The 27,631-nt window shown below is 39.0% G+C and overlaps 1 protein-coding gene across 2 annotated transcripts; it reads right to left on the bottom strand.

The window, feature by feature from the left end:
* Nucleotides 1-851: 851 nt before the first annotated feature.
* On the bottom strand, nucleotides 852-27,631 carry RIOK3 (RIO kinase 3). Of its 2 annotated transcripts, none has more exons than XM_015076137.3 (13): nucleotides 27,272-27,631; nucleotides 19,809-19,924; nucleotides 19,057-19,202; nucleotides 18,855-18,962; nucleotides 18,528-18,637; nucleotides 16,797-16,940; nucleotides 15,912-16,039; nucleotides 8,633-8,830; nucleotides 6,807-6,966; nucleotides 5,325-5,405; nucleotides 5,149-5,238; nucleotides 3,458-3,565; nucleotides 852-2,537 (listed from the first exon to the last, which is right to left on the bottom strand). In XM_015076137.3, the coding sequence occupies exons 1-13, from the start codon at nucleotides 27,332-27,334 to the stop codon at nucleotides 2,430-2,432; spliced, it is 1,560 nt and encodes a 519-aa protein (XP_014931623.2). In that variant the 5' UTR covers nucleotides 27,335-27,631; the 3' UTR covers nucleotides 852-2,429. The 2 variants fall into 2 exon arrangements, with proteins under 2 accessions (XP_014931623.2, XP_053062250.1); XM_053206275.1 differs by lacking the exon at nucleotides 27,272-27,631 and adding an exon at nucleotides 26,519-27,088.

Genomic DNA, 27,631 nt, shown 5'->3' with positions numbered 1-27,631 from the left:
AACATGGGGCTCCAACTCACAATCCCGAGATCAAGAGCCACGTGTTCTACTGACTGAGCCAGCCAGGTGCCCTTCACCCGTAATTTCTAAAGTGCTGGGAAAACTGCTCAGAATTTCAGAAGGTGCAGAGAACAGTCTCTCGTGATGCCTGGAACCTAAATGAACTGCCTCTGACATATCTTAGAGACTCCACCTCCTCATCTTGCTTAGGGGGTCTACCCATGACCAACATTTCACCATCAGTGGCCCCGCTTCATCCTGCTTCCTGTTCAGAGGTGTTTTTAAACAGTAACATATGCTGAAGGGAAAAAAAAATTGGTAGGGATGCATGCCACACTATAAACAATAGCTTCTGGAATACAACGGACTTTTGCTTTTACATTTCTGAATTCCTGTAATATTTAAATTCAAATAAGCGTGTAGTTCTCATTTTTGTAAGCAGAAAAGCTGATTTTTTATAAAAAGGCAATGCAAACTATTTTGTTGATATAAAAATCCTCTACAGTCATCCTTATTTCCATAACTTATAGATACTCATGTATCTACTTCCAATAAAGTAAAATAAAATATCCTTATTTCCAAATGTTGGGCTTTTCCCATTTGTATTTGAGTCTTTACTTAGGAACACTCCCACTTTCTTCTTCCACTATGTGAAATACGTACTCACAGATATGTAAGAGAAAAACCTATTCGTAATATGAAGTAGATCATTTACTGAAATCTAAATATGAGAAATTGAATGGGAAAAAAACTGCTTAAGATAGCTTTGCTTAATTTTATAAAGAAGGGGTAACTTGGTGCCAGGACATACGTTAACATAAAGAACAGTAAGAAACCACACAAAGAACCAATTCTAAAATGCTCTCTTCATATTTAATATCTTAAAAAGCATGTTCACAGCACACTCCAAGAATGCCACACAGCAATGGTTTGCTGCTCTTTGTCAAACAGAGTATGTCAGAAAACAAAACAAAAAATTCTTTAAATGGTTCATGGTTTTTAAAATTAGTTCTCTGAAATTTCTGTAAAGCCAATAATCACCACTCATCTAAATCTTTGTTTCAGAGTAGTAAACATTTCAGAAATGTAATGAGTCTATCCAAAATCACACTTCTCTGAAATGCAGTTAAAAGCTATGTAACAGAAACAAAAATAAATATTTTTCTAGAAAGAACATATTTGGCATCTTAAAATAACATTAAAGAAGCTTTCAAGTGTGAATGATGTTTAGATTTTTACTTTCCAGTACCAGACAGAAAGTTTGGGTTTTCAGTAGCAAAAAGTTTGGGTCTTTGAAGTCAACTAACTTGACTTCAGTAACAGGAGGAATGATTACACTGTAGTTAATGAACTTCAATCCTAACAAAACCAATGTACTTCTCAACTATAGTGTTTGATTTATATAAGAAGTGACGTCCAGCCAGTACTAAAAATTATTGAGTGAGGCCAGTTCAAATTGCTTGGTTAATTTGGTGCACACATTATTTTATATATACTCTTCAACATGTGACATTTAATATTTCTAATTAGTTTGCTCTATTTCAAAATCAATCAGTAGACAGTCTGAATGAAATGTAAATTGAACTTTGCTTCACTGATTTCATTAAAATATGTAAAACATGGTTAATTATTATATTCCATCGTTCCGGATAATTAACATTTTCATTATAAACACAGAGCAGTTGCACCATGAATTCTACCCTAACCACTTCACCTAAATGTAGAAAAATTTAAAGTTAAACTTAAAAACTCCGAATAGTTAAGAAGTTCTTACATATTTCTCTTTCAGAGACCTGTGATGCCTTGTCTTGGATAGGAATATGGAAAAGAAAAATTCAGTTCATATTCCTGATGTAACAATAAACTTCTATTTCTGTCAGTCATTTTACAACCAAATTTCCATTTCTATCACCTACTAAAGAGAAGAAATTTTCCTTTAGAATCACGGTCACAAGCTGGAAAAAGAATTGAGAAGGGCTAGTTTTAGGCCAATAAAATATTTGAGGGAAGATAGAACACAAAATGGGGAGGTGAAAAAAGCAAGTACGTTGTAATAAAAGTCTCCCTTGTAAACACACCTGTCCTTTCCTCCCATGTTTGGAAATGTTACCTAAGTTTTAAAAATTCTCATCAAAACATTTTATGCCACGATTCCTATAAAATCAGGTTGGTTTCAGCTAGATAAGCTGTAGCTGTTAAAGAATTATATTATCCTGTTCATAAGACGAGAGGTAGTGACATTTTATTCTCCCAATGCTGAGCTACAAATTCCACACATCTGGCATATGGGTTACAAGGGGGAAAAAAAGCACAGAAGCACCATTGTACACTCCTCATGTTTTGGTATTTCAAGTCACCCATAACTTCATTTGCCATTGGCAGCTGACAGTCACCACTGTGTAAACAATGGAAAGCAGTGGGTGTTGGTGCTATTCGTCATACAGGACTGGTGGACCTCCATCATCTTTCAAAAATGAAGCAGCTTTCCTTCCATTCTTCTGAACATGATCTTCATTCATTTTCTCCAAAGCTTCTATCTACAAAATACATTGAATCCATTTGTCAAAATCTTACTTCACAGAAACCACACTTCAGATTGAACCAGCAGTTTTCTCTTCCTAGGTCTTTCCTAATGACGCTGGCCTTGAATTGGAATTACAGTATGTGACACATACTACAGCATGACACGTACATGTATTTTTACTTGATTATGCTGCTTGAATTAATACTTAGTATCTTTATCAAGCTAGTAACTAGGATCCTGTGTCTTACTGTGTACTCTATAAAGCTTTCGGGAAACAAGAAAAAGGAAATTCCAATGTTGGTTCGACAATAGTATAACTCCTACTTACTGAGCAACTGTACTGCGCTAGATGTCAGCTATACCATCTTCCTGTTACTTCTCCTCTGCCCTTATGTTCCAGCACAGCTTGGCCAAATTCAAATACCTAAGGAGTTCTGCAACAGACTCCATAATCATTCTCTGCGTCGGTATACTGTCGGGAATCATTAGTTTTGTTCAATTTTAAAAGAACTTCTCTGGAGGCAGGTTTTTTGTTTTTATGCTTCTATAGATCCATACTGCAATTACTGGGTATTTCTAAGGGCGACCACTGCTAACTTTCTATATTCAGTTAAGGGCGGGACGATGTGTTACTGTTTTCTGTATCACCCAGAGTGTCCACCAGTCCGCCTCCTCATTCGTGAATAGAGGCATAGAGGTATACTGGAAATGATCTTATTTGTCCATCTTAATCAAACTGTGAACTTGAAGAAGTGTTTTGCTCTAAGTCTATCCTAGGTTTTAAGCCCAGAAAGGACCAAAACATCTCAAGGAAAGAAAAATCTCTAATTTCGCTTTTGAGAAAACAGAAGAATAAAATGAGCTCTCAGTTTCAGCTATCTACTCCATCCCATGCTTTATTAGCAAGGTGAATAATAGCCGCACACCATTTACCTCAGCTAAGAAATCAGCTTCATTATCTGCTGAGATGTTTAAGCCTGAAACAGCATTAAAGAGTTCTCGTTCACCAAGGGCTTCTTTTACGCCTCCTTTCTGGAAAAACTAGTAAAGAAATATAAATCAGTAGGAGATGTTATAGCAAGGTTCCCTTGGAAACAAAAAACAGGGAAGAGTGTACTTGTAAGATACCAATGAATTCCTTCCATAATTAAAAAAAAAATTTTTTTTAATGTTTATTTATTTATTTTTTTAAATTTTCTTTTTTTTTTTTCAACGTTTATTTATTTTTGGGACAGAGAGAAACAGAGCATGAACGGGGGAGAGGCAGGGAGAGACGGAGACACAGAATCGGAAACAGGCTCCAGGCTCTGAGCCATCAGCCCAGAGCCTGACGCGGGGCTCGAACTCACAGACCGCGAGATCGTGACCTGGCTGAAGTCGGATGCTTAACCGACTGCGCCACCCAGGCGCCCCAATGTTTATTTATTTTTGAGAGAGAGAGAGAGCACAAGCAGGGGAAAGGCAGAGACAGAGGGAGACACAGAATCCAAAGCAGGCTCCAGGCTCCAAGCTGTCAGCACAGAGCCCGATGTGGGGCTCAAACTCACAAACCATGAGATCGTGACCTGAGTTGAAGTCGGATGCTTAACTGACTTAGCCACCCAGGCGTCCCTTCCATAATTTTTTTAAAGTTTATTTGAGAGACAGAAAAAGAGTGAGAGGGAGAGAGAGAGGGCACACACAACCAGGGGAAGGGCACAGAGAGAGGGAGACACAGAATCATAAGCAGGCTCTTTGCTGTCAGCGCAGAGCCCGGCATGGGGCTCAAACTCACAAACCGTGAGATCATGACTTGAGCCGGAATCAAGAACTGGATGTTTAACCGACTAAGCCACCCAGGTGCCCCCCTTCCATAGTTTTCAAACCGCAGATTTCCCCATTTCAAGTTTAACTATATTGCTCAGGTTCTACTTGCTTTTTGTCCTCTCGTACACATGCAGGCTGCCTTCTGGATTTAGTTTGTCACAATACACCTTCCATAGCTATAAACGAGCAGTATATATAAAATTGGGTGGCATTGCTTTGAATGTGTAGACTCAAAATATTCACTAAATCCCATCTGTGAATTAAAATCTTCAAGTAGGTTCAGAAATTATTTCCAATATGAAGTTATTCTATCATTTAGAAAGACCATTCTTATCTGAATCTGCGGCTAACAATTAGTTTCCTTTAGAAACAGCAAATAAACGTAACCCAAATGTGTGATTACTGAGTTTTACCTTCGTTAATCTGTTTACCTCATAGTGATCAGACAGTGCCACTAAGATGACTACTCTCCTTTTAATGGTAATAACACTGGCAGTCAACATGTAGGCTTACTAATACCAGATTCACTTAAAGCACTATGCATGTATTAAAGATCTACTTGACTGCTTAAATATCTGTAGTCAAAATAAAAACTTACTCCCTTGCAAATTTAATTCAATAGCCCAAATGTGAGACACTCAATCAAATCGTTGTTGAAAATGAAATCTGACAAATTGATCTTTGTATCCTTATCCTGAAAGCAGTCAGTAACCAAACCCTTCCTTTAATTTCTAAGAATATGACCATTGGACTTATCTTAGGAGAAAAATATTTGAAACTGTTACCTACTATAAAGAAATATTAGTTTACACGCTTACCTGTGAGACATTCCTACAGTCACGGAACAAGAACTCCAGGCCATGAGGATGAGTTGGTTCCACCGACTGACTGACGTCAATCAACCAGACCTATTTACACATAGAGCATGTGTTCAGGATACATTCAGTAATGTACATCAAGATATTTAGTATGGACAGTAACAAAATGTACTCACCTTCCCAGCATGCCACAGCATGTTATACTCACTGAGGTCGGCATGTACAAGGGTACATTCATTATATAACTGCTGCATCAACTGTGAAGAGGCAAGGCACACATTTAGGGTGTGAGCAATAATTCTAAGTTACCTATGCAACTAAAATGTCTATGCCAACCAATAATTTCTAGAAAAAGCAAAACTATTTCCTCTTTACTTTGTACAGTCTAAGACTGGGTGGGGGAACTCTAAGACAATGGAGGGAATGAGTAAGACACTCTATTTCCTTGTCTATGTGACAACAACAAGGTCAGGAGATCAAGGGGCAGACCAGGATTCCCACGGGCTAAGAAAGCAGCCATGTTACAGTCACTAACCAGAAGATCCAAAAGCCGCTTCCCTTTATAAAAGTGGGTGAAAACTTTTTTCACCTTTTTATACAAAGTAAAAAGTACTTCCCGCCAGACACATTAGGGAAGAGATATTCTTACAAATTAAATGGCATTACATATTCGTTACTGATTTTTGACAGTAGAAATAAACATTAATGTTTTATTTCTCAGCCTTGCTAGAATCAAATAGGAAAGTCCATCATTCCCTCATCTCTTCCCCAGCCCAAAGAAAATGAACCTGATTTTCCTTTCAATATTTTCCTATTGGAAGCAGAGAAAGTTGGATCATCTCCCTAGCTCTGTCTTAAAAAATTATTTGGGTAACACTTTCATATTTACATCAGCTACTGTAGGATGTAATGCTTCGTGCAGAGACCACATAAAACGCATAGAAGCTTCTCTATTGAGGAGCCTGACTGGCTCATTTGGCCGAGCATGTGACTCTTGATCTCAGGGTTGTGAGGTCAAGCTCCACATTGGGGTGTAGAGCTTACTTGGGGGAAAAAAAAAACTACAGAGGAATGACAACAGTATTAGTAACATTTTCCTAAGCTGGGAGGACATCAGATGAATTCAGTTGCTGTCCTGAAGAACAAATGACTTTAAGATTCCTGACATGTGCCTTCCAACTCTAACACCTACGCACTCTCAAGAAGCCACTTCCTCCCGTCTTCAGTCGTCCCCAGCATTCTTAAAATGAGGCCAAACCTGCTCCCCACTCACTTCCCAACAACAGGCATTTTCTTAGCTGTTAAGAGCTAGGACATTCAAGAAGGCATACAAACTAACGAGCCATGGCATCTGCCAAATGTGGAAACGTCAACTTCTATTTAATATACTGTTTCGTGAATAACAGCTTCATGCTTCCATGTCACTAATGCTAACCAATGAGCGTTTGTGGACTCCTTAGGTCTATGATTTTTCTAAAGTGACTCAAGACAGCAGCATATTGATATAAAGACAACTCTCCAATGTTAATATTCCTTTACAAACTTCAGTCTGTCCTTGTTACATCACCTTAAAATAGTACTATTTTAGGAAATTTTTAAGGTTTAAACAAAATATTTTTAAAAGGTGACATGTAAATGCTGTGAAAAGCACAACTTACATGAAGAGTTTGGTAGTAGGCTTCTTTCATTTCTTCACTACTGAGCTTTACTTCTTTTAATTTAGGGGCTGGAACTTGATCATGGCCAATAAAAGACATAACTAAAATGTGTTTCTTGAGTAGTACAACTGTTGGACAGGGAATTCCAGCTCTCTGCATTCTACACAGAAAGAAATAATTAAGGATGTAAAAATTAGGAGGAGAGAATATCTCACTTATTCAACAAATATCTAACAAAGGCCTGCAATGAGCTGGTACCATGTTCTACTCAGGGGGTGGGAGGTGCAGAGATAGTAAAACAAAGCCTCTGCCCTTACAGAGCACATGGACTGCTAGAAGGCACAGACAGGTGAGGAGACAATGCTGTGTGGCATATGCACTGGCAGAGGTGTGGGTAGGAGCTATAGGAGCACGTGGCATCAGGATGGCTTAGTGTAAGAAATGGGTGAACAGGAATTAGCTAGATTAAGACAGTGTGGGGGCATGCTGGTCTAGGGCTGGAAGCAGCTGTGGAAATGCATGGAGGCATTCAAGAGCACGGTCCATCTGGGGAATGTGTATCAATCAACATAGACGATTTTGAATGAGAAGAAGGGCAATGTGGGTTGAGGTTACAGGTGGGCCTCACATCAGAAAAGGCCTTTGAACACTAAAGGCTATAGGGGCTGTTGAAGAATTTTAAGAATGGCAGGGATGAGATCTCAGAAGTGTAGAAAAGAGACTGGTGGGCGGCAACACCTCTGAAGAAATTATTCTATTTCGAAGTCATACTAAGTAGAAGAATTCTGCCACTAATAAATATGAATTATTACAGTTGAGAGTAAACATCTCTAGAAAAAACTAACTAAAATTAAGCTTTTAATAGATTAAGATATGAAAAGTTTTATTAATGAGAAAGATTATTACTATGTTAGTTGGTTGACAAAACTAACTCTTTAATTGCTTAGGGAACTGAGGAACAAGTCTAATAAATTAAAACAAAATGCAATTTGGTCAGACTCTGCCCCAACCAAATTAACAAACATTAGATGTAATAAACATTTTCTGAAACAATTATTATTTATAATAAGCTTAATTGGAAGCTGAAAAAGACAGCATATAGACATATGACAAAATGTCTTAGGCAGAAAATGACTTTGTTTCCCTCAAATTTACTGAGGAAAGAAAAAAGAAAACGGCTTATTCATCCCAGAAGTATGAATTTGGGGCGTGCCTGGATGGCTCAGTTGGTTAAGCATCCGACTCCTGGTTTCAGCTCAGGTCATGATCTCATGGTTCTTGAGTTTAAGCCCCACATCGGGCTCTGAGCTGACAGTGTGGAGCCTGCTTGGGATTCTCTCTCTCCCCCACTCCCCTGCTCATGCTCTCTCCCTCTCTCAAAATAAATAAATAAATAAACCTTTTAAAAAAGTATGAATTATATACAGGGTAATATTTTCTTACAGAAAGCCTCATTAAACACTAGAATTTCGGGGCGCCTGGATGGCTCAGTTGGTTGAACGTCCAACTTCAGCTCAGGTCATAATCTTACGGTCCGTGAGTTCAAGCCCCACACTGGGCTCTGTGCTAACAGCTCGGAGCCTGGAGCCTGCTTCCAATTCTGTGTCTCCCTCTCTGCTCCTCCCCTATTTGCACTGTCTCTCAAAAAATGAATAAACATTAAAAAACAAAACAAAACAAAACAAAAAACCCTAGAATTTCAAGGCCTTCCATAATTTCTACAAATAAATTTAAAAGCAAGCATGACTTTTTTTTTGCCTGGCTGGTAAACCTAATACAGAAAGGTAATTACCCTAGATAACTTCTAGCACAGTGATTTTCTTTACCTTGTGAGATTGTGCATTTCTTTTTCTGCCCACATGCGGATGATCTTACGTGGATTTAGTTTACTGAAGCGATCTTTAAACCTGAAATCATCTTTAATATATTTGTCACGATTCTTAAACTCATTAAGGGTTGTTTTAAATACCTTGATGGCACATTCTGTAGGTATAACTTTACTATCTTCCTTTTCATCTTCCATGCTAAGTGGAAAAAAAAAAATTAAGTCAGTATAAGTTGCCAGCTCAGAAGTAAAACAATTTCAAAATAAAAAATCTATGATACAAAAGTAGATCTACCTCATCTAAGAATGTCAAACCTTGGTGTTTTTTTAAGCTTTCAAGTTTGGGGTCTTAATAATTAGGATTTGATTTCTTAAATAAGACACTTTCAAATAAATTGCCAACCAGTTTTCAATAACCCATAATAAAATAACCTTTCTTAATGACAATGGAATCAAACTTAAGGAACAACAAAAACATAGATGCTTTAAAATAGGCTACAATCTACCTGGGATGGTTTATAGGTAAAATTCAATAAAAGCAACAAAACAGAACAGCTTTTTAAAATGTCTCTTTCACTTCTAGCAGATAAAAAGGTAAGCAAAGGGGTCCTTGCCCTATGAATATGCATGAGGGGCGTGAGACAATACAAGAAGTACACGAACAGGACAGGTTGCTTTGGATTGGGAAGGCCAGGCAAGGCTGCAGGATATTAGGTGGCAACTGAAACAGATGGGTAGGATATGAACAAGCACTGTCACAGTATTATCACAAGCAGAGTTGGAAACCATAGGACATGTCTGAGGAATAACAAACACTATAGTTAAGACTTGGCCGGAAAGAGTAAACGAAAGAAGTCAGAGTTAAGAGACAAGATGGAGGCAGATGTGTGCAGAGCCCTGCCTGCCTGGGTGAGAAGCCTGGATGTATTTCCACAGGTGGGAGGAATCATCAAGGGCTTCACACACTTCATGAAGATCAAGTCAACGATAATGTCAGGATGGAAGGGGGCAGAAGAGTCCAGAGGTGTGGAACCTACTTAGGACGCTAATGTAATGCCCCTCAATAGTAAGCCAGTGAAGACTTGAAACATTGGTGGTGGCAGTGTAAACAAAAAGGAGGACAGAGAGAGAGACAATATTTACCTTAAATATGTGAAGGGATGTTAATCTGTAAAAGAAAGGAACTGTATCTCCAGAGGATAAACTCTAACTCAAACTCCCAACCTCTTCCTTCTGTACTGTATTTTCCCAACTGATTCCTCTTCTGCCAGTTAACCTCAGAAGGTCAGAGTTCTCCAACTGCTTCTCCTTCTGCCTTCTCTACCTGGGAAATTTCATTTAGCCCCATGGCTTTAAATATTATCTATCACAGGTAACTCCTACATTTCTACCCCTATCCCGACTCTCTCCAGAACTTCAGGCCCATTTACCTGACCCTTACTTGAATCACTCGGCTGTCTAGCAGGCATCTCAAACTTAACAAGTTCAAAACAAAATTCTTGTTAACTGCACCCTAAACTTGCCTTTCTTCACACTCTCATCTCAGTAAATGGCACCACCCAGCTGCTCTAGCCAAGAATGTACCCTCTCACACCCATCTAATCCAACAGCACACACTGTTGACTCTTAAACCTTCAAAGCACATCCCTATGGCCTCCTATTCTTTTCACTACACCTCCTCAGTCCAAAACCACTGTTCTCTCTCATTCAAACTACAATAATTTTTTAAGGGACCTTACTGCTTCTTCTCTTACCCTCTTATCATTCATTTTCCACACTACAGTCTGAGTAATTTTTCAAAACAAAAATCAAATCATAGCTTTGGTTCCCACTGTACTTAAAGAGCAGGCTCCTTACCCTGGATGAGAGGGTCCTACCTGATCTAAGCTGTTTACTTCTCCAGCTTCCTCTCTCCCCTTCACAACTGTGCTCCCAGCATGCTGGCTTTCTTATAGGCTCTCAGAGATACCAAGTTTGTGCCTGTCTTAAGCCATTAGCACTAGCTGTTCTCTAGTCCAGAATGTTCTTCCACCTGATCTCTATACTGCATCCTAGATGTCATTCAAATCTTAGTTTAAAAAAATTGTTTTTAATGTTTACTTTTGAGAGAGAGACAGAGAGAGAGAGAGAGACAGCACAAGTCGGGGAGGGGCAAAGAGAGAGGAGACACAGAATCTGAAGCAGGCTCCAGGCTCTGAGCTGTCACCACAAAGCCCGACAATGGGGCTCGAACTCATGAACCGTGGGATCATGACCTGAGCCGAAGTTGGACACAACCGACTGAGCCACCCAGGTGCCCCTCAAATCTTAGTTGAAATGTCACTCTATCAGATAAGTCTTCCTGTTCTAATAAACATAAGTCAACCAGTTGCTATGATGTCACCATATTTAACTACCATAACACATATCTGATGTTTTTTTGTTGATTTATTACTGTCTTGGTAGGGGATTAGGGTGGGGAGGAAGTACATCCTATCAGTTCACAGATCTTCCTCATACCATTCATTGCTATATCCCCACTACCTGGAAGAGTACCTAACACATGTTAGCTGCACAAATATTTGGGAATGGATGATTTAGTTTTCAGGAGACAGATTAGAGATTCTATACCAGAAAGAAATTCCCAGTAGTTTAAAGGTGTTATAAACACCTCTGGATTTTGAGATAAGCTCCCTGTCACTGCAACAGTTTAACTATAAGGTAGATGAGACCCTATCAAAAATACCACTGAGGGGCGCGTGGGTGGCTCAGCTGGTTGGGCAACTGACTTCGGCTCAGGTCATGATCTCACAGTTTGTGAGTTCGAGCACCGTGTTGGGCTCTGTGCTGACAGCTCAGAACCTGCAGCCTGCTTCAGATTGTGTGTCTCCCCCTCTCTCTACCCCTCCCCTGCTCACGCTCTGTGTCTCTCTGTCTCTCAATAATAAACGTTTAAAAAAAATTAAAAAAAAATACCATTGAGGAGATTCCCTATTCAGAAGGTATCTAAGATTCTAACTTATAAGATTCATAAACTTCCTTGTTTCTTAGTAAATTACACATCCCTCTGTCTAGCTTGTAAGGTCCTCCTTACCAATTTCCGGTTTGCTTACGTGGTTTTATACCCTGCTACCTCTAAACATACATTTTCTATTCTCATTGTCAATCTCCTCATTGCCTAAACTTCAAGCCTCCCATTTTCAGCCCTTTTATTCGTTTAAAATAATTAAATATGGCAGATAAAGCTGAAGTTCCCTTTGTTTACCACCCTAGGTAGTTTTATTCCTTATTTCTTTATTCCTCTCCAAAGGCAATCACGAACATCATGATTGCCAAAGGCATCATGAACAGTATCTTCCTACTCTTTCTAAAAAATATATAAATACTCACATACACAAGCATCTATGTTTAAAAATCCATGTATATTATTTTCTGTATAACTTAAAAAGTTTAACAGATGGTATACTGTAAATATTAAGCAATTAGCTTTTTGCACTCAACACCAGGTTGTTGTTGGATTTTTATGGGGTTTTGCCTACTGTTTACAATCCAGGTTGAGATCTAACTTCATCATGACCTCTTCCCTGAATGCGAATGGCAATGATACTGTTCTGTTCACTATTCCTATCCTGTATGAAGTCTCACTTGTGCTGCATGAAAGGGAGGTATGACCAGGACCTGCAGTGACCTCTAGAAGTTGAGAGCAGCCCCTACCTACCTGACAGCCAACAATAGAGACCTAAGTGCTACAGCGGCAATAAACTGAACTGTGCCAAGGGAAGAGGACCTGAGCCCCAGAAGGGAATGCAGCCCCAGCTGCCACCCAGAGTAGCCCTGAGAGACCCTGAGCAGAAAGCCCAGCTAAGCCTCGCTCGCTGGAACTTCCAATCAACAGAAACTGGGAGATGCTAAATGAGTGTTGTTTTAAGCTGCTAGTCTGTGGTAATTTGTTACATAGCACAGAAAACTAAAAACTTTAGAAGCATTTACTCTCAGGGCACCTAGGTGGCTCAGTGAGTTAAGCATCCAACTCTTGGTTTCAGCTTAAGTCATGATCTCAAGGTCCAGTAAGTAAACACATAAGGCTCTGTGCTAACAGTGTGGAGCCTGCTTGGGATTCTCTCTCTCCCTCTCTGCCACCCCCAACCCCGCTCTCTCTTTTGCTCTCTCCCTCTCTCAAGAATAAATATTAAAAAAAGTATTTACTCTCAGTTGTAGAAAACCAAATGCTCTCTAGTTTTGCTAACTTACAAATGCGCAAGTACAGATTACAATACCAATTCTACCAGAAAGAAAGAGAGAGCATTCATTATCATTGGGTATAATGGAAAATAGATAAAGGATAAACAAAGCAGTTGACAATAAAAAGGAATACAAATGGGTATAAAAGCACTTCCAAAAAATGTACAACCTTAATTATAGACAAATGCACACCAAAATATTAAAATAGTACTTTTCATCTTCTACACTGACAAAAAATTACGTTTGATTACTAAGCATTAATGAGGATGAGGGAAACAGATTCACACTGCTGCATAAGTTAACTGACCTTCTCACAGGGCAATCTGTCAGTACCTACTGATGTTTATAGAATGTACAACTTATTTGATTTGACTGACTCATAGGGGAAATCACATTTGTCCTGCCAGTAAAATGAAAATATAAACACAAATTCAGGATTTCTGGCCTGTGGTGTGACATACAAGAAAAAAATTCTTTTTAATTTTTAATAAATAGAAGAAAGATATGCTGCTTGCTACCATAGCCAGCTGGTATTCTGCATTCAATGAGGCATTCCACTATTTAACAAAAAGGGAAAAGAGTGCATACAGTCTTTGCCCCAGCAGTTTCAGAACTAGAATTCAGCGTAAGAGGGGCGCCTGGGTGGCTCAGTTCTTTAAGCGTCCAACTCTTGATTTCGGCTCAGGACATGATCTCACGGTTCATGAAAACAAGTGCTGCATCAGGCTTTGCACTGACAGCATGGAGCCTGCTTGGGATTCTCTCTCTCCCTCTCTCTCTGTTCCTCCCTAACTTGTGCTCTCTCAAAATAAATAAATTTTAAAAATGTATATATTTGCAAAAGCATACAAAGATAGTCCTACCTGTGTACTCTATTACATAATTCTCTTTTATCAACCGTAACAGTTATTGCTATAATGTTCTCTTCTTGGCTATGCTATAAGCCCATTAACACACTGTAATGTACTGCTATAAAAATGGGATGGTATGAGCTTAGAAAGATCTAAGATATATTAACTGAAAAACTAAGATCTTGAATACAGAATATAATCTCTTGTATAAACAAATTAAGGGATATGCATAAAAATTCCTGGAAGACTAAACTAAAAACTGTTAAAACATAGTGGTTATCTTTGAAGAAAAGACCTGTGTAAGGAGAGTTGGTAAGATGAAGGCTACTTTTCATTTTAATCCTTTCTGTAGTTTTAATTTCTACCATGAGTAATCTCCCATTTTAATTTGTGTCATTAATTTATATTTGTCTGGTCTTAGGGAACCCTTAAATAAAATTTGGGAAGAGGGCAAGGAAGTTTAAAGGAAGAAATAAGTTATTTATTAAGATTAATATATACCAGGGGCACCTGGGTGGCACAGTCAGTTAAGCATCCTACTTCGGCTCAGGTCATGATCTCACAGTCTGTGAGTTCGAGCCCCACATCAGGCTCTGTGCTGACAGCTCAGAGCCTGGACCCTGCTTTGGCTTCTGTCTACCTCTCTCTCTGCCCCTCCCCTACTCATGCTCTGTCTCTCTCTCTCTCTCTCAAAAGTAAATAAACATTAAAAAAATTTTTTTAAAAAAGATTTATATCAGACATTATCAAATTTATGATCTCATTTATCACCACAAAAATCCTATGAGGTAAGCGCCAGGTTTTTTTTGTTTTAAGTTATTTATTTACTTTGAGAGTGAGCTGGTAGGGACAGAGAGAGAGAGAGAGAGAGGGAGAGAGAGAGAGAGAAAGAGAATCCCAAGCAGGCTCCACATTGCCAGAATGGAGCCCAATGCAAGCCTCAAACCCACGAACCATGAGATCATGACCTGAGCTGAAATCCAGAGTTGGACGCTTAACTCCAACCTGTGCCCGGGTAAGGGTCAGTTTTTAAACAAAGTTTAGTAATCTGCTCCAGATCGCATGGCTTGAAAATGTTGAGCTATTTTACCCTAGTATTCATTTTTATCCTTTTCATTTTTAAACTTAACAGTATAATTCAACATGTGATTATACATATATGTCTCATCTAGAAAGGAAGATTAAATACTTAAGAAAAGCAAAGGCAAGGAGTTGACCAATAATCATTTGAATCCCCTTAAGTACACAGTAAATACATTCTGAACCTAAAAAGAGTTAGAATTCTGTAATCTATTTTAATGTTTTTGTTTGTAAATATTATTAAGGTAAAGGAATAACTGACGTGTAGTGAACCTTGTTGGTTGACTTCAATGGTAAGTGACCAGATGATTTTACATTCCTGGCTTAAGCACAATCTCTAAACAGGCTCCACTTTAAAAAGTATCTTCCTTCTTCATGTTATTCTTGACTCATCTAAGCCCTTGTAACAAAAGTGAAGTGGGTAAGATCTAAATAGTATAAGATCTTTACAAGACGTTTCCTTAAATGATGCATTTTTTTCTTTTTAACATTTATGTATTTCTGAGAGACAGAGACAGAGCATGAGCAGGGGAGGGGCAGACAGAGAGGGAGACACAGAATCAGAAGCAGGCTCCAGGCTCTGAGCTGTCAGCACAGAGCCCGATGTGGGGCTCAAACCCACGAACCACGAGATTATGACCTGAGCCGAAGGTGGTCGCTTAACTGAATGAGCCATCCAGGTGCCCTGATACAAGCATTATTTAAAGTTGGTATTTCTTAAAGGATCAGAGTTACAAAGGCAAGAATCAGTAACTGATCTAAGCATACCCCACTCAAGCTGGTATGAAAGGGCCCCGTAGTAAAAAGACCATGGGTTTTGAGACAAACCCAAGTGCAAACTTTGCTCTGTCACTTACAGCAGCCTGTATGGGATAGTATAACAATAATGTAGAAAATATATATACATAGAAAAAAGACTAAAGAAGTCTATACAAATTGGTTAATGGTTATTTCTGGATGGTGAGATTAGGATGATTGCGTTTTTCCTTGTACACTCCTTATATTGTCTAGAGGCTTTCTACATTACCCTGCTTGCCATGTAGCACTGTTTTCGTATAGATCCATTAATACAGGGAAGAATGGGCTAAGATTTTATTGACATGATGGTACTGCATTTTGCTCATTTACCTCCCGCCATATGCATGAAAGACAACAGATTCCTTTCCTGTACTAATACAGCCAGTGATTGTCTCCAACATTCCAGAGTTGACCATTTTATACATAAGTAAACGTGTCTTAGGATCAACTGCTTTTTCCTGAAAAAGATAAAGCACTATAAATGAAAATGACTGGTAATAACAAAACATTTTCTGAGCCATTTCTAGTATCTAACATTCAAAACATACTTTTTACCTTTATAATTTACCTAGATGTATATATAACAGGCTCCTAAAAGTGTGCTGTCAAAATACAATTCACCTCTGCAACTACAACTCAGTGCCTCTGAAAGTGAATATCTGAAAGAACTACTAAAAATCAGACACTAGGTTAGTCAAAATCTTGTTTTATCTTTAAAATTTAAATAGCTGCTAGTGTAGTTACTATTGTTTTTGTTAACTTTTACAAATCACTTTATTCTCAAGATATTAGATACTATCTTCACTAACATAAAACATTAGAGACTAAGTTATTATAAATGTCACAGTATAACAGAAACCAATTTTTTCAATCTTAAAATATTCATATAGATACTATCTTCACCAACATAAAACGTTAGAGATTAAGTTATTATAAATGTCACAGTATAACAGAAACCAATTTTTTCAATCTTAAAACATTCATATTCAAATTAATTATGACCACTAAAATGTTAGTTTTGAGTAAGTGATTAGTAACTGCTACATCAAGTCTGAAAAGTCAAGCAGCAAAGCTACTTGGGTTTTATTTATAACTCTGATTCGAAAAGTCAATCGCATGGAAAAAATATCAAACATGGAAGTTTTGTTTCTTCCCCAAATATGAAGTTTTCTAATATGAACTTCCCATCAAAGAAAAAAATGTAAGAATACTTACCGCAGTAGAATGCTCCTTTTTCTCATGCAGGCGGGCACTCCGACGTTCTTCTGAGTAGGCATGTTGTTTTAAAGCATTGAAAACATGGTTCGATAGTTTTAAATCCATTCCAATTCCATCTCCTACCTGAAACCCAGGTGCAAACTGCCAAAAAGAAGAAAATTAGCATCTGAATACTTTAAACCTGGGATGGTAATAACAAAAAAACTACAGTACCAGTCTTTACTTGGAACAGGTTTCTTACTCAATAGGTGATTAGCCTACAAAAGCAGAACCCATAGGTATCACAGACAAAAAAAAACCCAAAAAACACCTCACTAAAAAACACAACAGAGAGCAAGGCTTTTTAAGAAAAGCACAGAAAATACTGAATCACATCTAAAAACTAAGGCATTTCTGCATATGCTTTGCACCTTGCTTTTACATTAGGCAAAAGACACATTATGTTTTGAAGGCTACACCAAATCTTACCAAAGAAATACAATCTTATAATGAATTATTTTTGAGAAGTGGGTTAGTATACAGCAAGCTCCGCCCACATCATGACAATTATGTTCTAGAGCTGCCACTGTCCAATATGGTAGCCACTAGCCACGTGTAGAAATTTAAAGTTAAATAAATTAGGGGCCCCTGGGTGGCTCAGTCGGTTGAGCGTCCCACTTCAGCTCAGGTCATGATCTCGCAGTTCGTGAGTTCGAGCCCCGCGTTGAGCTCTGTGCTGACAGCTCAGAGCCTGAAGCTGCTTCAGATTCTGTCTCCCTCTCTATGCCCCTTCCCCACGCATGCCCTGTCTCTCTCTCTCTCTCTCTGTCTCTCAAACATGAATAAATGTTAAAAAAATTTTTTTAAGTTAAATAAATTAAAATTAAATTAGAAATTCAGCTCTTCAGCTGCATCACCCAAATTTCAAGTGTTCAACTGTCAAATGTGGTTACTATTAGTTAACATGGATATAGAATATTTCTATTATCAAATAAAATTCTACTTGAGAGGGTTGTTCTAGAGTCAGGTCTGGCCTATTTCTAGAATTTAATAATCAGTTTACAGGGTGCCTGGCTTGCTCAGTCAGTGCGGCGTGTTACTCTTGATCTTGGGGTTGTGAGTTCGAGCCCAACTTTGGGTGTAGAAAAAAAATTAAAAGAAAAATTCAAATAAATAAATAAAGATTACTTAATAAGTATTTGTGTTCTAAAGTCTAAATGTTTTCTATTAACCACAATATTTATAAGAGAAAGTATGCTAATTTTTCTTCTTTTTTCTATTTTATAAATTACATTTTATTTCTGATTTTGCAGAGATAGTTCAGGCACAAAGTAAAAAAATTCAAAAAGTATAAAAAAGTATAATAGAAAGTATTTCTCTCTCCCATTCTTATCCCCCAATCAACACTGTTCTCTGTTTCTTGGGTGGGTGGGGGGGTGCTATTTTATGGAAAATAATATGCTAAAAAATAAATACACTACTTTCATAATAACTATTTCTTAAATTTAGAATCAATACAAATCAAACCAGTTTTCTTAATATTGTTGTAGAATTTTATTCTCAGATCCATTCTCATTATGTCTGAGTTTTCATGGTACTGCTATATTATTATCTAAAACATCTTTATATCCATCCTTATGAAGGATATTTTTAGAAATTTAAGATACTGTGCTTATTTAGAATCCCATGTTTTTTTAAACTTATACCAGTAAAACTCTTGATTGACAGAGAATACTTCCTGTAACTTACATTTTCCATTCTGGCTGTATTCTTTCTCCCACATACCACTTCATCATGTTTGGTGGTGATGTCTTTTCCTTTTCCAATAAAACCCTTTTTGGGAGTAGGAACTGGTTTTGCTAAAGGCGATTAAGACAAGCCAAGTTTATGTAAAAATAGCAAAGACTACATTGCTACATTCAATATTGTCTGAAAAGATATTTAAATCTAATAATAAGTTACAAATGAGATTCAAAGAGAAATGTAAAATATAAGGATCCACTGGAAATCTTAGTCTTCCTCTGTCCCTGTCCTATACCCACCCCCCCACTCCTCAGGAAATAAAAGCATCGATACCTGGTATGTAGGGATCATCACGAGTGTCTTGCCAGTCAACCTCATCCTCAGAGCTATCACTGTCTTCATAAGGATGCACTTTTCGATAATTTTCAAAGGAAATGGAAACTTAAAAAGGCAAAAACAGTTGAAGATGTATTTAGGAGCACATTACAAGCATTTCTTGCCACATAATGGAGTTGTCTTAATAAGGTCACAGTACCTTTGCTATCTCCATTGAATTTTTTTTCTTCACGCCTAAGCTGTGCATCATATTCTCTGTCAAATTCCATCTGTAGCATCTGGGCCAGCATTAGGTCGCTGGAAGTGTCAGTGTTTTCTCCAGTAATAAATGGTCCTTCAGCAACACTATTCAAAATAAGGCAAGAGAAACTAATATAATGTGCTTGTGTAAACAGATGCAACGGATTATGAGAGAAGAGTATCTTTTCACTGTTACAAACTGTACTGAAGAAGCAATGGGAAAAACTTGCCCAAATCATTCACCTTCTGTCCAGCTGCCCTCTGACCAATGGCAGGCACTTGTGAAAGCACCAACTAGGATTAAGAGAGCTACAAGAGAAAGCTAAATGGACTATAATAAAATCCAAACAGACTCAAAATTCATTTGTTCTGTGTTCTGGAGAGAAAGCATATATGAAAAGATAAACTATAAACATTTGATCAAAACTGTATCCTACTTCAGTATTTGCTAATTTGGAGATCATGTGATTCAATTATTGTAATAACTAAAACCCAGAGAAACAGGGATTTGCCCCAGACAGCACTGACAACTAATTATAGAATCAGAACCAAAACCCAAATATCGGAGAACTCCCAGTATGGTGCTCTTTCTACTGCACTGCTTTTCAAAATGTTATTTCTTAATCACTGGCCATGACAATGACTAATCAAATCCTCAAACCTTTACAATAAGCTGCTAGACAAAATAGATTCTTTGTAAATTTTACTTACGCAACTTCAGGAAAAGCGGCAGCTTCTTCTTCTAACTGCAATTCTTTAGCCAGCTGTTCACTCATTACATCAGCCAAGGAACAAGATATTGTGTTTTGAGGGGTAGCCCATGGACACTATTTAAAGAAAAAGAAGGGGTTAATTCATAGTAATGAAAAGTACCTTCCAAACTTGAAAATAAGGCTATCTTTTGAGACTTAAACTAGTTAAAATCAACCCAAAATAAAGAATTACCTACTTATAGAAATCATCTTGGGGCACCTGGGTGGCTCAGTTAAGTGTCTGACTCTTGATCTCGGCTCAGGTCATGATCTCATGGTTCGTGGGATCGAGCCCCACATGGGGTTCTGAGCTGACGGTGTGGAGCATGCTTGGGGTTCTCTCTCTCCCCCTCTTTCTCTGCCCCTACCCTGCTCTCCCTCTCCCTCCCTCTTGAAAGAAAGAAAGAAAGAAAGAAAGAAAGAAAGAAAGAAAGAAAGAAGAGAAAATTATCTTAAAAGTAAAAATATCTCCCATCTCAAACCTAATCAAGGATAAATGTAAACTACATTTGCCAAAAGCATTTGCCAAAAACCTGTTTGGTAGGTGTGTCCCCCTTTTTTTTTTTTTTTTTGGTAGGTGTGTTTTTTTAGTTGAGGAGAATACCAGGCTATGATAGCATCACCCCACTACCTAATGAGTTCATATAACCATCCTTGTTCTGATTCCATGCTCATCAAATAATCTTCTGCTTTTAATCTGGCTTCCCATGTAGATTTCCTCTCTCTCTCTTTTTTTTAAAGATTTTATTTTTAAGTAATCTCTACACCTAAGGTGGGCTCAAACCCACAACCCCAAGACCAAGAATCTCATGCTTTACCTACTGACTGAGCCAGCCAGACACCCATGTAGATTCTCTTTTAGGAACAGACTATACCAACTAGCACAATTCAAAGCCCACTCAGAAGTTATACCTCATTCTAATTTAAGGAGTAAGTCTTCTACATGTCAAAAGTGTGTGTCAGCCCCTCACAAGACATCTGGGGATATGTTAAAACAAAACTAACAATGACAAACAATAAAAACTACATTTCTGAACTATAAAAACTGAGAAGCAGTCTTGAAACAATACCACTGCAACAAAGCAATATCCTGTGAAACTCTTCTTGGACAATCAGCAAGTTGGCCTTTCTCAATGACATCACTATCTCAGCCCTCTTGAAATACAAACCATAAGTTTATCTTACAATTCCTAATTTTTGAGAAGGTAAGCTTTACTTAGCGGCAAATGATCACATTTGATAATCTAGTGATTAAACCACTAATATTGAATAACATGTCTAAATCTCTCTTGAACTGGCCCAGCTTTCTCTGTCTTCCTTCTGAGATTCTACTCCAAGGCATCACCCACCCATCACCAGGCTACTCTAAGAGAGTCCTAACTAATCTTTCTGCTTCTAGTCCTGCTTGTTTCCATTTTCCATACAACAGCACAATGGCTTTTCTAAAATGCAGATTTGATTAGTTGAGTTTCCTTACTTACAGCTCTTGATTGTTCTAATGTTTCCCACTGCCTTTAGGATAAAGTCCAAACTTACCCCTTAACTACTGCCAAGTGTCTAAATTAGAATATAGCATATGATGGATATTTGTTTTAGCCACAACACTTTCAAATCAAGTTTAGGTCCTCCAGCTGGCCTATGACCCTTGTTCAGGTTCCTTAACATTGAGATTCAGGAATTGGTTCAGGTTGTTAGGGTAAAAGCTCTAACAGGTGATAGATAACTATTTCTGCCTAGGTGAATCAGAATCAAGTTTTATCAAGCCTTATCCTGAGATTAATGAGATGCAGCAGGCTCCCAGCACATACCTATGCTAGCCTACTGCAGAATTATTTCAGCCTTACATAAAGCCAGATGTGGACAGAATAAAGGAGGCTTCCTCAAGGTCTGGTGTGACTTTCACTCACTCAGATCTTATCAGCAATTGAGCACTCTCCTGGTGAGGATTTTGAAGTCTGGAATCTTGAAGTTTTCTGTAATCTGGAGAATACAGCTCTCTCTTTGCCACATGACTTCTGCTGACTTCCTTCTGAATCCACTAGGTAGCATACATAATGCTGCCCCCTAACCTAGAAATGCCTAGTCTGATCAGTTTCAAAGTCCAGGTTCCAAAAGGTAAATGATTGTATCCTCTAACTCAGATCTGTCAACCACATTTTGCAATGACTAACAGCAGAATCACAGACAACATTGGAATATTCACTGTATGTGAATCACTTGCCTAATATGCACAACTTACATAGATTATTCGAGACACAGCAACTGCATAATTACATCACCCCCATTTTATAGATTTAGAAACTGAGACACAGAAAGGTTTTTTTTAACCCCAAATAACACTGCAGATGGAAGTGCTGAGATTTGAACTAAGGCAGATTTTGAACTTAAGAAGCCGCCCTCAGTATTTTGCTATACTGCTTCCCTAATCGCCCTGTGTTGGAATGTGAGAAGCAAACCTCTGTACTGCCTGCAGTAGGAAATCCAAATTCCTCAACGAGGAATGCTCTTCACAATTTGACCTACTTTATCTTTCCAGTCTCAACTCTTACCTACCCTATGCTCTAATAACAATAAGCATGTGCTAATTATGGCATACTTTCACCCCTCCATACCTTCACACATGCTCCTCTCGGAGCATTTTCCTCCTTCTCTATTTTCCCCCAATTGTCACCAACTCCATAAGGCTCTCTCAATTTCATCAGACAAAACCAGATCCTTGCCTTTGTGTTCCCATACCACTGTGCACACACTGTAGGTCAGGACCAATGACTGTATTAATGTATCAGCCACAATACAACATGAGCCCCTTGAAGGGCAGGGTCTTCTCATTCTCAGAGCCCAGCATAGAGCCTCAGACATAAAGAGACACTCAGGTATTCACTGAATAACACATGCCAAAAAAAAAAAAACACTGGAAATATTTCACAGAACTGCCAGGCTGTCCCCAGGCTGTAGAGGTGTGATACCTTTCTACATCTCTACTATTCTAACATCCCTTTCTCCATCTTGAAATCGGCCCCTCTGGCTAGCCACTTCTGTTTGCTTCTGTTTGTCAGCAGTCAATTAATTTTATAAGATGTTAAACAACGTATTATCTGACAATTTCTCAGAGGAGGCAATACCGACAGGGGGTGACTTTATTTTGAGGCAGAGACTGACTTACACCCAAAAGATACTGAACCAGAAAAAGAAACACATAGAGACCACAGAGCACCAAGATATCCTAATTGCCCACTCCTACTGATCTTGCTCCTTGAAGCCTTGTACTGTCGAGCTGTACTCCCCTTCCTTGTACCTCTACTGACCAGCTCAGCTGGGCTGACCCACACCAGGGCAACTTCCATGGGTAAAGGTAAATAAGGCTTCACAAAGGTTGTCCAAATTCCTCAAATCCAAATTCCTCAAACTAGCAGTCAAAAGGCCTCCATAAAAATTTTTGGGCTGTGTGAGGGACAGCTGCCAGACAGGGGGCAGTCCTCCACAGGCACAAGAGGTTCATCATCTCAAGGGAACCTCTGATAATTTACCGGGGGCTCCTCCTATGCATGGGCACCACAGGGTGTATAGAGAGGAATCCTCTGTCATCATCTTGCAACTCCTCGATAAATCAAACACCCTCTGTGAATAGAGAAACTTTGTAAAATTAATAATAATAATAATAATAATAATAATAATAATAAATTTACGGAGATAGAAAAAGCCCTCCATAATCTTGCTGCACCGTCACTATCCAATGTCCTTTCCCATCATTCCCTTCATCAACATAAACTCCCACAGCATCAAGATCTGATGAGAAACCCCACACAACCTTTCCTAGTTATAGTCATTCTGCTCTAAACATGACATCTATCAAGGCCTTAACCAGCTCTCTGATTCTTTCTTTCCTGTTTGCTGAAGGCCCCTGAGACTAGACCGGTTTTCCTCTCCTCTAGGAAACCCACCACTGCTCTGTGGAGTTGTTTATAACTACCACATTCTTCAACACCAGGATGGCTGCAGAGTAGAAGGAAATTATCCCCATTTCCTTCTAGCTCACAAAGATGCACCCCTAGCTGCTCATCCTGCAGACAACTGTGGGGAAGAATCAAGTAAATAAAAAACAGCAAACATGAAGGAGGCACGTAATAACAAAAATCCAATTCTCAACTTGAAGCAAGCCAAGAGAATCATAACCCATAGGAAGGTCTCTTTTTTGCCCATGCAACTAAGAGATACAATCTAGATAGAACATTTAAGTGGTAATTTTACTTCTAAAGACAAGGGTCTATGGAAAACATCATCTGAGTTTATACAACATTAATTTTTTTTTTTTAACTTTTAACGTTAGAGTACTTTTAGATTTACAGAAAAATTGCAAAGATGGCATAGAGTTCCCAAATATCCCATACCCAGCTTCCCCTGTATTGGTATTGTACATTTGCCATAATTAATAGACCAATATTTATATACTTGATTATTATTAACTGAAGTGCATACTTTATTCAGATTTTCTTAGTTTTTCTGTAACATCCTTCTATTTCAGGATCGTTAATCAAGCCAGCACACCATACAACATCTAGTCAGCATGACTCTTCGGCTGGGAGTTTCTCAGACTTTGTTTTTGATGAACTTGACAGTTTTCAAGAGCCCCATGAATTAATTTTTCACAGTTCTCTTTCCAACAGAGCTACACATTTCCTCACTTTTACCTACAGTTTGCCAATTCTCCCTTGAAATATCCATTAAAAATTCTTTGTCTATAATACCAGTTAGGCATTTTATAACTGGCACCCCCAAGACCCGGGGGGAGGGGTCCCCAAGACTCTTTCAGGGTGTCTGTGAGATTAAAATTATTTTGTACTAAGACATTCTTTGTCTTTTCCACTCTTATCCTCTCAAGCATGGAGTGGAGGGGGGCCTAAGTGGTTCAGTCGGTTGAATGTCTGACTCTATTTCAGCTCAGGTCGCTGTCCCAGTGTCGTGAGATGGGAGCCCTGAGTCTGGCTCTGTGCTGAGTGTGGAGGCTGCTTGAGATTTTCTCTCTCTCTCTCTCTCTCTCTCTCTCTCTCTCTCTCTCTCTCTCACCTTCTGCCCCTCTTCCTCTCTCTTCTCTCCCTCTCCCTCCCTCTCTCTCAAATAAAGAGTGTAGAGGGGAGTTTTCCAGTCTACATCAGATATGGGAATATCACTCTGATGGCTCCTGGAATGTGTACTTGTATATTCTTGCATTTTCCAAAATTTTCTAAGGTAGTAGGTTTAGGATATAAATGTGCATTTTTATTTTAAGATTTTTTTTAATGCATATTTATTTTCACGCGAGAGAGTGTGCGAGAGAGTGCACAGAAGCAGGGTTGGGGCAGAAAGAGAGAGACAAAGGATCCGAAGCAGGTTCTGTGCTGTCAGCAGAGAGCCCAGTGCTGGGCTTGAATTCATAAACTACAAGATCATGACCTGAGCCGAAGTGAGGATGCTTAACTGACTGAGCCACCCAGGCGCCCCTAAATGTGCATTTTTAGAGATTAATTCAGTTTGTTCTCAGTACATCTATGTGCTCGTTAGCCATCTTTGATTATACCTGCTATAATCTACACATCTGTAGGAACATAATTTCTTCATATGCTTCAACTAAAGCATACACAACAGAGTAAAAGAAAAAAGGTCTCCTATTAAGTCAGATATTAAAGAGATTTGCAAAAATACAAAACAATACTATACCACTAATTTTTGTTTGTTTGTTTGTTTGTTTTGGAAAATGGAGAGGTTACATATAAAAATGCTGTTTGTATTAACACATAACAACTTTTATATCACTTAGTAAAAACTTTTCGTATGTCTGTTTTAATTTCTGATATAACAAATATCAATAGATGTAACCAATATAAACAAAAATTCTTTGGGGTTCTCAATGATTTTTAAGAGTGTAAATTGGTCCTAACCAAAAAGTTTTGGGAATTGCTGGCCTTTGACATTTTTTCCATTTTTCAAGACCTTCCTCAAATCTCTACCTCCTCCACTAAGCTTTCTGTAATTATTTAGGTCTTCCAAACAGTTAGAGGAGGAGAGGATTAAGAAATTACTGCAGCATCTAATTTTTACCCTGTGAAAATGCTGTCTTCTCAGCAGAACATCAATAAACCCCAGGATTATTTTTTTTGTTGAATGATGACACTGAAACTTTCTATTTCTGATGATGTATCCTTAAATGAAAATATGATAACATTTTATTACTGAATTAGTTTTCTAAATGAAATTTGTTCTGACATTATGTATTTTGAGCAAAGTTTGTCTCATTTGGCATTTTTATCAGCCATTAGATGCTTAAGTGGAGGAATTTAACATGTAAAGTACACATTTATTTGTATTAGGCTACTGATTTTGTCTTTTTATGTCTACTGATCTTGGCCTTGTCAACACAGCTTAGTAGAAAAAAATTACACAAAAAAACATGTAGATGTAACCACATCTGCCAGTGGATTCTCTTAATTCTCCCTGCAGTTGTATCAGAACTTTCATAAAATTAACTTTAATTAAACTTTCATACTTTTCTGAATAGCTAATTATTTCCCCTTGCTCTGTTAAGACCTAGCCTAAAGATCTAATAAACCGAGTGACCCTCTACACGGAACAAATATTCCATGACATCATGTGAAAAACAATTAAGAAGCTATAAAAGTTGGATTCCTTCACAACCTTAATTTGAGGAACACAACATCCCAACTGAAGCACTCTTGCTTTCAAGCAAATCCTCAACAAAGCGGCAGAAGAGTCTTTTCCTCCTTCTGATGAAACTATCATGCAGAGGAGCAGTCTGAAAACCAGAAATCAAACGTGAAATAAACGTAATAGCTGGCCACTACAGGAAAAAGCTTAAACGTTAAAGCCCAGACAGATAATGAGAATTCATAACCGCTTTGACAGTACACAGTGTAGGCGAGTATTAGTTTGAGGGAGGAAGGTGCGCCTGGATTTACCATTTATTTACTACTTCAAAACCAAGAAACTAAGGGGGAATAACCGTATTTGTCAACCTAAGGAAACAGCTGCCTAAATGGCCTTTCCTCGGTCGGGCTTTCTGTGCAGTATTCGGGCTGACTCACTTGGCCCATGACAAACAAGATAGTGCTTGTTTTCTCTCAAACGTCAGAGTTTCTAAGTCAGCCCAGCCAAATATTTGCTACCGAGGTTCACAAATCAAGGTGCAGATCTGGAGGAGACCAAACCGCCGAGAGTGGCCACTGGCAGACCCGGCCACTCTCCTAGCCTCCCCCATCCCACCCTGGCAGAGCCGCCCCCCGTCCCCAGGGTCCGAGGTCGCCGGGGTCCCGCTCAGAACTTCCCCAGTCGCCCGTGGAGACGCCTCCGTGCCTGTCACCCTCTCCGAGCATTCCGGGAGGGCCAGCCCGGGTGACCAAGGCAGGTGCGTCAGCCGCGACCGCCACTCACCTTGCTGGGTCCCCAGGCCGCTGCGGGCCCGGGCTCAGGCGATGCCACTCCGACCAGATCCATGTTGGAAAAGAAGCCAGAGACGAGAACAGGGAAGACAGGTGGCAGGACCGGGAAGCAGCCTCCGCCGAGGAGACAGGCGGCAGGACTGGGGCGACGGGCTGCTTGCTGGTGCCGGAGCTGAGGTGACAGATGGCGGCGCGGCCGCGTCCGGAACTGGCTTTCTTCTCTTCCGCCCTCTCCGCTGGGACCGTCGCTTCTGATAGGCCGCCCGTCCGGGGCTCCCGGTTTTGCCTCGTTTCCCCGCCCCCGGCAGGCCGCACTTCCGGCCGCTGCCCCTGTCCCGGGCTGCCCTGGCCA

The sequence above is a fragment of the Acinonyx jubatus genome, chromosome D3, assembly GCF_027475565.1.
Source record: "Acinonyx jubatus isolate Ajub_Pintada_27869175 chromosome D3, VMU_Ajub_asm_v1.0, whole genome shotgun sequence".
Taxonomy (NCBI): domain Eukaryota; kingdom Metazoa; phylum Chordata; class Mammalia; order Carnivora; family Felidae; genus Acinonyx; species Acinonyx jubatus.
The sequence above is the reverse complement of the archived record's forward strand: the minus strand, read 5'-3'. Positions and strand labels throughout refer to the sequence as shown.

Bases quoted from the DNA above. Each gene is read 5' to 3' on its own strand.
- RIOK3 (XM_053206275.1), bottom strand. From the start codon at position 26,623: ATGATAGTTTCATCAGAAGGAGGAAAAGACTCTTCTGCCGCTTTGTTG. The intron at 18,963-19,056 runs GTACTGTGACCT...TGCCTTTTTAAG, and splicing joins ATTCAATGGAGATAGCAAAG to TTTCCATTTCCTTTGAAAAT. The intron at 5,406-6,806 runs GTAAGTTGTGCT...GCCTCTTCACAG, and splicing joins CCTACTACCAAACTCTTCAT to TTGATGCAGCAGTTATATAA.